General features: G+C 37.0%; 2 protein-coding genes across 9 annotated transcripts in view; one reads left to right on the top strand and one right to left on the bottom strand.

Annotated features, from left to right (window-relative positions):
* CACNA2D3 (calcium voltage-gated channel auxiliary subunit alpha2delta 3) overlaps positions 1–12348 on the bottom strand; it is a 484187-nt gene that overhangs the window by 56930 nt on the left and 414909 nt on the right. The gene's annotated exons all lie outside the window — the stretch shown is intronic.
* Positions 5366–10511, top strand: LRTM1 (leucine rich repeats and transmembrane domains 1). Its single transcript, XM_027640116.1, has 3 exons — positions 5366–5372; positions 6798–7394; positions 10078–10511. Exons 1-3 carry the CDS (start codon positions 5366–5368, stop codon positions 10509–10511), a joined length of 1038 nt encoding a protein of 345 aa, XP_027495917.1.

Raw genomic sequence — 12348 nt, 5'->3', positions numbered from 1 at the left:
ATCTAAAATGCCAAGATAAAACAAAGTGTACACCTATCCTTATTTTACATGTGGTTTTCTTGCTCCTATTTTACTTCTTTCACTTATGTTAGTTTGATGTCAAGCAATATTTTTTCCTATTTACAATAATGGCAAAATGAATTCATTAATTAACTATAATCATACTGGCGAAACATTCTATCTATGGATGCTCAGCATGCATAACAGGTAGTAGACATTAGTCAGAAAATGATTGAAAATGGAATCTGCACCTCCTGCTGCTATTTGTGATGGAACAAATACTCTGCTGACACATAATCTGCCCCTTGCAGCAACTTCATCTAACTTGTAACTTCATCTAATCAATTAAGGTAGAGAGGCCCAGCCTCTCTATTCCCTGTGCTCCTCCTCATTCTGAAGGTCTTGCATCCACTCTGGTAATTTTTCTACCTATTAAAGCACATTGCAAGGCTGGTCTTTCAGCATTTTCCAAGCCCTTCTCACCCTCATATGGTTCTGCTCATTTAGTAATAGGAAAAGGAGTACAAGCAACTTCTAACTGCAGTATATTAGAATTGTAATATCACAACAAATTGCTACCTACTGGATTGAAAGTCTTGCATCACTACAGTGAGAAAAAAAAAAAAAAGAAGAAAACTGCAAAAAAGGACCTAAACAGTTGGTTTACAGGTTATGAACACAGACCTGGTTAGCAAAGACCTGGATATGAATGTTAAAAGGATTTTCCAGTCCAAATCAGAACAGTGGTCTAGGGAAGAACAAAGTTCCGACCGAAATGGAGAAGGTGCTCAGAGCAGCAGCACTGATGGTACCAGGGGCACAGCAGCACACACCTCCCCAGCCTGCAGCTTGGGCAAGTGCCAGGCTGTCAGGCTGCCCAGCTACCCCTTTCCCCCACTGCAAGCTGCCACCTGGAATGCAGCATGTTCCAGTTCATCTAGTCCACTATTACATCTCACACATTGGCCTCTTCTAGAGGTGTCAGAGGAAGGTGTAAAAATTCCTATAAATAATAATTATGGAAAAAACCCTGCCCACAGGGAAAGGTTTCTCTCCATAACTTGTGTCATTAGTGGTTGATTAAAACCCTTAAGAGTGAAAGTTTATATCCCTTCTAAATTATTTTTTTTCCCCCATGAGGTAACTACAGCTCCAGATTATATATGAATCCTACTAATCTTCTGGCCCAAGGATAACTTCCAACAATGCATTTCATAGATTAATTACACACTGTATAAACAAGTACCAGATGTATCTAGGTAAGGCAAAACAAGCCACTGGAAAGAAGAAAACTGGGCTCTTCCCCTCTACTACAAAATCACAATTGTCTGCCTGTTTTCTCATTTCTAGAGCTACACAATATTACTTCCCACCTGAAGGGAAAATGCAGACACAAAACTTTTTATACATCATTGTGTCTCCTTATACCTGATAACTATATATCCTGATAGCCAAATTTGATGTCAATAAATTTTAGCTTCTATTACTCCCTTCTTATCCTATCTAAGCAATAAGATGTCTGAAGAAATCCACACACCCACCTCTTCTGGAAAATGTGGCCAGCTTTTTAAGATATAAATCTTCCTTGAGCGAAATTTAGTTTGATCCATTGGCTTATACTTCTCCTGTGAAAGGCAGGCTGAACCAGGATCCAGGGCTTTCCTCTATGTTTTGTCAACTTTTGAAAACCTAGTACCCTGCCAGGAAAAGGTTGAAAGGGTCCTGAGCTCTTAGAGTACAAGGACGGCCCTTGTAGAAGTAAAAGCATGAGGGACTCATGGGTTTCTTCTGTCCTGTCATCTTTGTTTGCACAGCATTCTGACTCATCTGGGAAAGGATAAGCTCTTTCTCCATGATACACTACTGTATTTTTTTTTAAGTACTAGTTAAAGGGGAAGACTTTTAACAACAGAGGTGTGGGTTGTTTCACTAACAAATACAAAATTTTTTTTGTCCTGAACCAAAATGAAGATGAGTTGCGTTGCCCAAAGTTTTATTTAAGGTCTTCAGCAAGAGCTTGGATGTTTTACCAGTCTGGAGACATGTTAGTAAGGAGAAAGCACATGCTGTCTCCCTGAAAGTATCTCAGTTTTAATTCCTTCCCACTCCAAAGCTATACTAGGCTATACTATTTTCCACTATAAGGAAAATAAATCTAATAAAGAGTATGTATAGGAATTGTCTGCTGTGGTCTTGGGAACATTTTTTAATGTAATCATGTCTGCCTGGACTCGATATACAATGCAGTGGAATTCCAATCCTGTAGCTTTTAAATATTTGAAATATTTAAATTGTTTCCTTTCTGCTAGAGTTTAATTAACATAATGCTCTTCTGTAAAAGAGATGATTCTTACACATAGGACTCCCTTGAAGCAGATGGCAGTAATTGCTGCAACAAAGAGTTTGCTGGCAAAGCAAAGACAGAACTGCCCCCACCAGCCAACAGGGATCGGATATTAGTTCATTGCTGTCTTGCTCTGCAATGGGAAACATACCTTGCTACAACAAGGCACACGCTAATTTAAGAAGTTACAATAACACAGTTGCTGCACCACATCAGACAACTGAAAAGAATCCTGCTGGTGGTTCAAAAGGCCAGAAGTAGAGTACATTTCATGGTTATTCTGTTTCTGGCAAATCTCTACCTGTGACACAACTATAATTTTCACCACATCAGACTCCTCCGTCACAACCAAAGTATTATTGCTAATAAATGGGAATAGGACGTGGATTATAGGTTGGGGAAACTTCTGTTTACAAAACATGTGCATTCAGAGTTCTCAATACAAGGAAAAAAATAGCCACATCTACATGAAAAGCAAATTGACAGATTTAATCATATGTTTCCAAATCTGAACCCAGCATGAAGATTTTTAAAAAAGTAATAACTTCTTATACCACGATTTTGAATAAACAAAACAACCTCTGCATTATTGCTGGCACTGAACCTCCCACAGCGCTTAACTTTCAGTGACCTTGTCCTATGAAGAACTCTTTAATATGGCACGTGCTAAAAATAATACAATTTTATTTCCAAAGATTTACCTAAAATAGGAGAGGCAGTTAAGAGACGTTCTTCAAGCTCACTGTTAGATGAAATAAACTACTGTGGGAGTTCGTAAACCCACCTGGTCAGGAAACATTAGTTAAGATTGAAAATAACTTAAAAAATAAACCCTTTGAATTCATGAGTCAAATAAAATTTCATATACCAAAGGGAATTTAAAAGTATAAATTAGTCTTATCAGATCAGAGAAAAAGAACATAATAGCTAGTACTTCCTGCAACATAATCAAAAGTCATGAAAAGAGATGACACTGATACAAGGGATGAGTTATTCCAAGAGAGAGGGATGTCATCTCAAGCAACAAGTACCTGACCTTACTTTTTTTATTTGAAAGAGTATTCATAGCTAGCAAGGCTACAACTTCTAAGGACATTGATATTTTATAATAGTCCTTTTTACATTTAGTTCTGTCTTTGCTAAAATGATTCACTGGTACTATTTAAGACAAGTCTGTTAATATGTTTGCTAGAAAAGCTTTTTGCATTAACCTGGCATTATTTAAGGTATGGTACAGCTGATCTTTAAGCATCTCTCCCTCTCTTTTTGTAATTGTGGTTAATCAGTATGACTGTGATACCAGGTATCTACATCTACAGTATTCCTCTGCACTGAATCTCAACCTTTATCCTGTATCAGGATGATGTGTCATTCATCAAGAGTGTCAAGGATAGTATGGTCTGCCACTCACAGCAGTAATCCTGGGATCCTCAAGATGAACAATCATGTTTACTTTATAGAATGCCATGTTCTCCTTCACTGCTCTTGGTCTCTTGACTGGTGCCAGAAACAATTCAGCAAAGGACAAAATAATAACAGTCACAGCTCTCCCTTATGAATGAGGGTGCCAGAGAGCTAAACACAAACCTCTGGTAACCAAAAGGGAGCTGTGGAGAAGAGGGGGTTACTTTCTTCACAACGATGTGTAGTGACAGGACAAGAGGTGAGGGACACAAGCTGCTCCAAGGAAATCTCTAACTGAATGTAAGATAAAATTATTAATGCTGAGGACAAGTACACATTGGAGTAGGTTGCATAGAACTGGCCAAGTAAATATCCAAGTCACAGCTTGACAGGACCCTGGATAACCTCTGATAAAGACCAGATGCATTAAGCAGCAGTTTGGACCTTCTGATCTGACTTTTCTATAATTCCTTCCATAGCATTGCTTACAGCATATAAGTTTTGCCCTAGAAAGTAAGCTTTGTGTGATCTTTTCAAAAGGACCTTAAGCAGAATTTGTATCTAAGAAAGCTATGTTACATTTAAGAATAGGTCTGAAAGCTTTTGATTGAAAAACTTCCCTCTCCATAGGTCAGCTAACAGATGGAGTGACCATATGGCCTGGAAAGACTTAATTATATACCAGATCTCTCATTCCTTTCAACACCTTTGAGTTCCTTCATAGTCACAAGTCATTTATCCTTTTATTGCTGTAGATGGCACAGTATGAATGAGTTATACTGAAGAAATAACAAAGAGACAAGTCAAGGCACCACATGAACACATAAAGCACAATTTTAAGTATCATCTGCTACTTCTTTCCAATATCTTGGAAAATAAATTAATTTATTCAATATTCTTGGTGACTATAGCAGTGTGTGTGCCATTTTTACAGAAGGAGCCACCAGTTCTGTATTCCCATGCAATAAAATCCTGTCAGCACAACTAATGGATGTCAGATGAATAAGCTTAAAAGAGCAAACAAGGGCACTGTCAAAACTATGTCATCAATCCACAGGTCTATTTGTAGTGATATTATACACTCCAGTGCCTCTAGTCAGAGCCCAGGATAATCAGAATCCATATTCAGAGTCATCTGATCTTGCAAAAATTGACACAGCATAGCTAATAATCCACCAGAATTCAGAAAGAATACTGGATATTAGAAGGTAGATTTATTTTTTGCTTTGCATTTGATGCAGATTAAATAAATTGAAAAGGCAAGGCTATCAGGTCATTATTTGTATGTTACAGCTGTCCAGTTAGAGTTGGGCAGACACTCTTTGCATGGTTTGTTGACTGATTAAGGCATAGTAAGTCTCTAAGAATCATAAAAGCCGGGGCAGGGGGGATGGGGTGGAAGACCGTGATAAAGAAAAAAAAAGGGCTGATGGAGTAACTGACTAAAAGTAATTGCATTTCTACACAAGCCAGAGATATCACCTAAAAAAATCCACAGAAAGGAAACTGGATGAGCACGTGACAGATTTGAAGTGGTAATCAGGACAGCGTTTGTTACTGTTCTACATCAGAAATCTGGACCAAATCCTCTGCCAGGAGAAGAGCAAGCAAAGCGGAATGAAAGGTGAGATACTGAAGCATTCAGATTAATAATGTAATTTTTCTCTTCTCTAAGCATTTCATTGCTAAGTAAGTGCTTATTTTAACTCTATATTGGACGCTGTGTCTGTTTCCAAAGCCAACTGTTGCAGAACAGTGTAATGAACTGAAAGCATTGCTTACCTTGCTTGCAGGAATGCTGAATTCTTTCAAGTGAATTCCACAACGAAGAATTCAGTATTGCAGAAGATCATGTATAATTTTTATGTAAATACAATTTCAAGTGAAAATTAGTGACTAGTTTGTGCCTTAAACTGTAGTCTCAAAATAAAACTTTCATTTATACATTTATCATATTTCATACTATAATAATACACTGTTATTCCACTAATATGATATTCCCTGATAGTAATTAAGGTTTTATCTCTCTAAGTCAATAAGCTGTAAGTCCGTTAATTTCCAGAGGTTTCAAGTGGCAACAAACTAAAATGTTTTGCATTTTGAAATAATAAATAGTAAAAACTATTTGAGGAATCTCAAAGACAATGATACGAAAAGATTTATCATTCTAGCTTTCTCTAGTCAAATAAAATCTAATTATTCAATGCCATCTGATTCTTGTTTTAAAAAAAAAATTCATGCTTTGTATATGAACATAGCTGTAAGTGGCACCTTGTTTTCAAAGTTAAGATCATTAGGAAGATATAAAAGGTAAAAACTATTATTTTTTTCAGTTAAAACTAGCTGAACATCAGAGAGCAACAGATAATTATAAATACTAAATACTATGAAGTACTCCTGTCAATTAATTTATCTTTTTAAAAGCTTGTTGACAAATGTCTGTTGATTGTTTAGAAACCTGTATCTATAGGAAGTACAGCTGGTATTCAGATAAGGAAATTTAAGCAAAAAGCATAAACATAGATATTTTAAAGAACAAACAGAATCTGGATTCCTGAAAAAGTACTGTTACTTGCTTTTATAGCAATGTCTTTGAAGCTTGTTATTTTTTTGATGTTACGTTGACTTAATTCTTTTAGGCAGTAAGATTAGTAAAACCAAAGAAAAATACAAGTTCTACTCGTAATTCTTCTGACACAGAAGAATTTGTTACTACCACAGAGAGACATTTCAGTTCAATAATTTTAGAAACTCTGTAACATTCCCTTCAAACATCAGCGCTCTAATGATGGCAAACACTCCTGAAAACCATTTGTATTTAAGATGAAGCCATTGCTTCATTTTAAGACTATGGGAGCACTAACTTCATTCTGCATTATAAAAGTACAATACTATCTCAATTTACTCATGTATTGTCAAAGAAACGCTCTCTTTAAGCTAAATTGATGTTTATTATGGAACTGTATATCTTCTGGTCACGTTTATGACCTGTATATTGCCAAAAGACAAACATTTTAAACTCATTTTATATCTTTCACATTTGATACAGGCAACTGGCTTTTTGTTTTGAGTGTCATCTTGTTAACACATGCAGCTCATGGATGCCCCGACAAATGCCTGTGCCATACAGCTTCGAAGACTGCAGACTGCAAGAACAGAGGATTTACTGAAATCCCTCCTCGTTTACCTCCTGAAATTCAGATACTACAGTTGCAGAATAACCGTATCTGGAGAATCAACCAAAATGCATTCACTGGAACGCCGCTACTCAAAATCTTAGACTTGTCTAATAATTCTCTCTCAAGTGTGGCACCTGGTGCTTTCCAGAAATTACGGTATCTGCAGGTTCTGAACCTAACCAGAAATTTGATTCATTATATAGAAAACAAGACTTTCAGTTTCCTCCCACACCTAAAAGAACTGGACTTGTCATCCAACAGCATTATACGTTTGCCCGAGACTTTTGGAAACAGCACAGGGAATATAACACTGCTCTCTTTGAAGCATAACAAACTTCAGAAAATGGAAAGAGTTCTGCTGGAGTCACTTCCAAATCTGAAAGTGGTTCTCTTCAAAGACAATCCCTGGCAATGTAATTGTAATGTCTTTGGCCTGAAACTGTGGCTGGAGAGCTTTCTATACAGAGGTAAGGAATTTTTCTCACTACATACAGTGCACGTGAGAACATTTAACCAGCATCTATTTGATCTTCAGTGCCCTGATGGCTTACCAATTTATCCCACACCTTAAATCACTCCCTCAAATATACACACTAAAATATATCCTTATGCATGGGTCAGAATATAAGTGTTTTCATAAATACAGGTGGCAAACTAGAATCAGGGCAGAAGTTCATATTAGCACACAGAGAAAGACAGAAAGTACACCCACCCAACCATTCAGTGTGTACAGATATGTTCTGCAAACGTGCAGTGTGTGCATGCATTTAGATCCATATCTTTATGTATAACAAATATACTCGTGCACATACATTTGCTTTAGTTCTACCAATATATTTTTGCTAGAAACTAACCTACTGTTTAAAAGCTTTTTAGTTGTTGCATAATGGTAAACATCAAGACAGATATCAGTGCCAATTAAACTCTGGAAAACTCAGGATTCTAGTTCCTCTATTAATTATCACTTAGTAGTTCTATAATATTGTAAGAATACCTAGTGTTGCTTCTTAATTTTTTGCTAACTAGAAGAGGTACTAAATTCATTGGCAATTTCCTGACAGAAATGTGTAATTGCATCACATAGGGAAAAGTGAATTTTATAAATAGAAGTAGTCATATTTTGCTCACACCTGCTTTTAAATATATTCATGAGTTATGCTGTAAAAAAGATAATATGATTTAATTCTAAAAGAATTAAGTATTAAAAGAAAGTAATTTATTTCTTCCAGGAGGTATGTTCAGACTGAGAATTCAGAACAGCAGGGCAATTTTCTTTTTTCTAAATGAGGCTTTGAGGCTTGCATGTGACCAAACTGCTGATTACCTGTCTGTATATGGAAGTGACATGGAGCAGGTTGAAACACTGCATATATGAAAGTGGTCCATGTGGCCTGTGACTGAATGGAATACCATTTTCAGGGATCAGAACTCTACAGGTCAACTGGAAAACTGTACTGGCTATGCATTGACAAAATTAATACTGGAGTAATCTTTGGATGAGGTAAATTCACTGCCATAAGCAACCTTCCAGAAAAGAGAAAAGGCTAAACTCCTCTAAGTGTTAAAATCTTAATGTTTTTGATTGGCAAAATATTACATTATCGCAGGGATTTATTTTTATTATGCTGGAACTATTCCCCACAAAAGAATTCAGCAGGGGTTGACTTCTCTGGGCAGAAGAATGTAATGATCAAAGATAAACATATCAGATTATTTTAATTACTCTGCAAGCAGCATAAATATTGTAACTTATTTCAAAAACCAATGTTGCTTAGAAATTCAGTGATGCCCTTCCATCTTCCCGAACACTGACAGATTAATTAAATTCAGTGATATGGAACTTACAAATTCATTTTAGCAACAAGTTTTAAAGGAAGCCCAGTTTTAAAGACTCGCAATTGCAGGATTTGGACTACTAATCTATATCCACATTCCAAGGAGTATGTTGGAGGTATCTGGAGCCATGTTTTGGTTTGGCTATTAAAGGCCAAGAGACCTGCTATGCTCAGATCTGCCTTGGAATATCACCAATATTCGTGGAGCAGTCTCCAGATTTTAGTTTGGGTCCATCTGTGTTCTCTACTTTCTCAAAGTCTTTTCAGGATGAAAATTTCTATGCCTGGCTTTAGCTGGAAGGTGCATTATTTGTACAGAGAAGAGAAAGAAAATTCAGTTAATTTCACTAGTTAATTTTAAAAAATATGCAAACATTGTTTTTTGCTTTGTGGACTCCTTGACCCACTACACTTCTAAAGCCATGTGTATTGACCAATTAGGGACCTGAGACCCATGCTCCACATGTTGAGGAACAACTGTGTGATTGACCAGGACTGTGGCTTCCTACTTCACTGCCCATTATACTAAAAACATCCTCTGGGAGAGAGTGGAAGTTGGCTCTAAGCAATCATGAAATTCAACATTTCAGCAGGGTAATAGGTTGATTAATCTTAACTCATTATATCTCTGTACATTTTCTTACCATAAGCCTTGCTTCAAAAAATTTCTCATGTATCCATACAATCTACTGAACTCTCTTTGCCTTGTTAAGGTTAGAATATGATGTCAGAACAATGATTATTTCAATCAAGTGGGAAATAATTTCTAAATATATTGTTTCCATTTCTCTCTATAAAAAGAAGCAATGGCATGAATTTCAATGAGCCGAATTCGCTGTTAACAATACCTCTTTGTTTTCTTCTATGACTTAGTTCTTAATTTTCTACCACTATTGTTGTTTTTTTCACTTCTACATCCATAAAATCACAGGTAACTCAATTCCTGATGAACTGCTTCTTGAAAATATTCTCTTATATGAGTGTTAAATTGTAATAATCTCACCATTGACCAAACTGAAAAATGCTGAGGAACAACTGTGTGATTGACCAGGACTGTGGCTTCCTACTTCATTGCCTAATATACTAAAGACATCCTCTGGGAGAGAGTGGAAGCTGGCTCTAAGCAATCATGAAATTTAACATTTGAGCAGGGTAATAGGTCTTTAAAATATAGTTATAAATCTTTAAAAGTACGAAATCGAAGTTGACGATAAATTTACTTCAGGTTTCTGTTATTTTCACATGAAGATAATTTAGAAACCATCAAATCTTAGTATCATAATTAATTCAATTTGGGGTTTCTTTTTTTTTCCAGGAGGAATAAGCGACGGCATCGTCTGCGCGGCGCCGGGGATTCGGAAGGGAAAGGACCTCCTCAAGGTTCCCTACGAGCTGTTCGGGGCGTGCCCCCTGAGGACGGCTCACGCTCACCTGGCCAGCACTCACCACCACAGCTGGGAGCACCGGAGCTCCCCGAAGCACGGTCCCCACGGCGAGCACGGCGACAGCGGCCGCGCCAGCTGTGAGCCCAAACCCAAGCCCAGGCCGGTGAGCCTGCGCCACGCCATCGCCACCGTCGTCATCACCGGGGTCGTCTGCGGGATCGTGTGTCTAATGATGCTGGCAGCTGCTGTTTATGGTTGTGCTTATGCTGCAATTACTGCTAAATACCACAAAGAACATTTGGCCCCTGTCAGACAGCACGGGACTCCAGAGGAAAAAGAGCCATTTGATAGTTCCTTGGCTTGAGTTACTTCTGCCTTTGGTTTCTTGAAAATAAAGCCCTCGCTTCAGCTAAAAAGCCTGGAGTCTAAACAGGATTGATTTAATAGTAATTACTGGGTTTTTTTCATTTTTTTTCCCCCATACTTTTTCAAAAGGTAAACATATATATTCCTTGGAATACCTGCTAATACTTCATATAAAACAATGTAAGTTTATCTATATTTTGTGTATGTATATTCTGAAGCCAGTATTTAAGGCCAAATCTTCGTTCGTGAAGCCCAGTCATGACTGACTGACTGATGATTTAAGGCCAAGCATTTGAGGTAATGAAATCTTGATACAGGTACTTTAAAATATTCATTTAAGGCCAAGTGTTTGAGGTAATGAAATCTTGATATAGGCACTTTAAAGCATTCCACTATCCTTCACTAGCTCTTGATGCAGACCAAGATACAACTTGTGGGGTAGCTACAGTCAGTGCCCAACAGGAATGACCCTTCTGCAAAAAAAAAATAGAAAATAGCTACAAATTACTATCTTTTTTAAGATCTATACAATTCACAATCAGATGCAGCTCCCATCACAGTGCTGCCCTTCAGTGTGAGGACAATATTGTTGCATGTTTACACGTTCTCTTTCACAGAGAAAACATTCAGCTGAATTCACTCAAGGGTCCACCTTCACTTTTTGCAGAACTGTCTTGCCATCAGGGGAAATTGGAGCCAAAGCCATTTGAATAAGAGAGGTTTAGAACCGAAAGAATATTTTGAATGTGCAGAAGCATTTTTTAAATAATTCTTGGAAATTGTTCTAAGGCAACCAACACAGATCAGCAGCTCCATTCACCTTTTCCAAGACAAGATAAAATACATTTCAGGCTATTCATGACAGATGTCTAATGTGTTTCTAACTCTCTCCAATGACAGGGATAAAGACCTCCCTAGGAAGCTAATGCAGAAATCAAGAATGTTTACAATCTTGAGGAAAATGTCCAAGTAACAGTCTGTAACAAGGGCAAAGGGACGCTGTGTCATGGCATTCAGAGACCTGCTCTGTCCTTCCAACAGATGGATTCCAAGATGAAGCTCTGTAGCTGTTCTAATAACAGCCTGAACTGAGTAATGGGCTGTATGGCAGGAGTCATGTAACCCTTGCTCTTATCTACTTAGTAATAATTGCAACCTAAATATTAAAGCTCATTCCTGCATCTGTAGTTACTTTCATGTCCAGAGAAAATTAAGCATCTCAGGCTTAATCTAAATCTAGCAGGCATTGAAAACAATCAATTACTGTCTGTTCTTTTTTTTCTTTTCTTTTCTTTTTTTTTTTTTTTTTTTTTTAACTGCTAAGTACTTCATATCATTATTAGGCTCTGCTCATTCTTCTCTGTCCTGAACTAAATAAACCAAGCTGTTTCAAATTTTTCCTGCAAGGCCACATTCTCTAAACTTTTTTTTCTTCCCTGCATTCCCTGAAACCTTTTCAGTTTTTCTACATTTAGTTTAAAATGTGGTAGCCTAAATTGGGCACATTGCTTCAGCTGAGACATCATCAGCACAAGATTTTTAGAATATTTACATTTTTTTATAATATCTTAATATTCAGAATATTTGTATTCAGGGTTTTTGATCTCTTGAAATTTGCTTTTTTTCCTTCTAAATATTTGGTAAAGCCTAATGAATAATCTACTTTCAGAGCTAAGACATTTAAATATACAAATCTACGTTTTCTACTCTTTTATCCATTTACTGACATAATATTTTACAAAGTAAAACACAGCTTTTCAGATAGAGAAGTCTGAAGTAAGACAGTATTGGATCCTATTGCCCATGGGCCAATAAATGAGTTTGGAGCCATGCCA

This window comes from Corapipo altera, unplaced genomic scaffold, assembly GCF_003945725.1.
Source record: "Corapipo altera isolate COAL_440 unplaced genomic scaffold, ASM394572v1 55, whole genome shotgun sequence".
NCBI classification, from domain to species: Eukaryota; Metazoa; Chordata; class Aves; order Passeriformes; family Pipridae; genus Corapipo; species Corapipo altera.
This window is presented reverse-complemented; position numbering and strand designations above follow the sequence as displayed.

Bases quoted from the DNA above. Each gene is read 5' to 3' on its own strand.
- LRTM1 (XM_027640116.1), top strand. The intron at 7,395-10,077 runs GTAAGGAATTTT...TTTTTTTTCCAG, and splicing joins GGAGAGCTTTCTATACAGAG to GAGGAATAAGCGACGGCATC.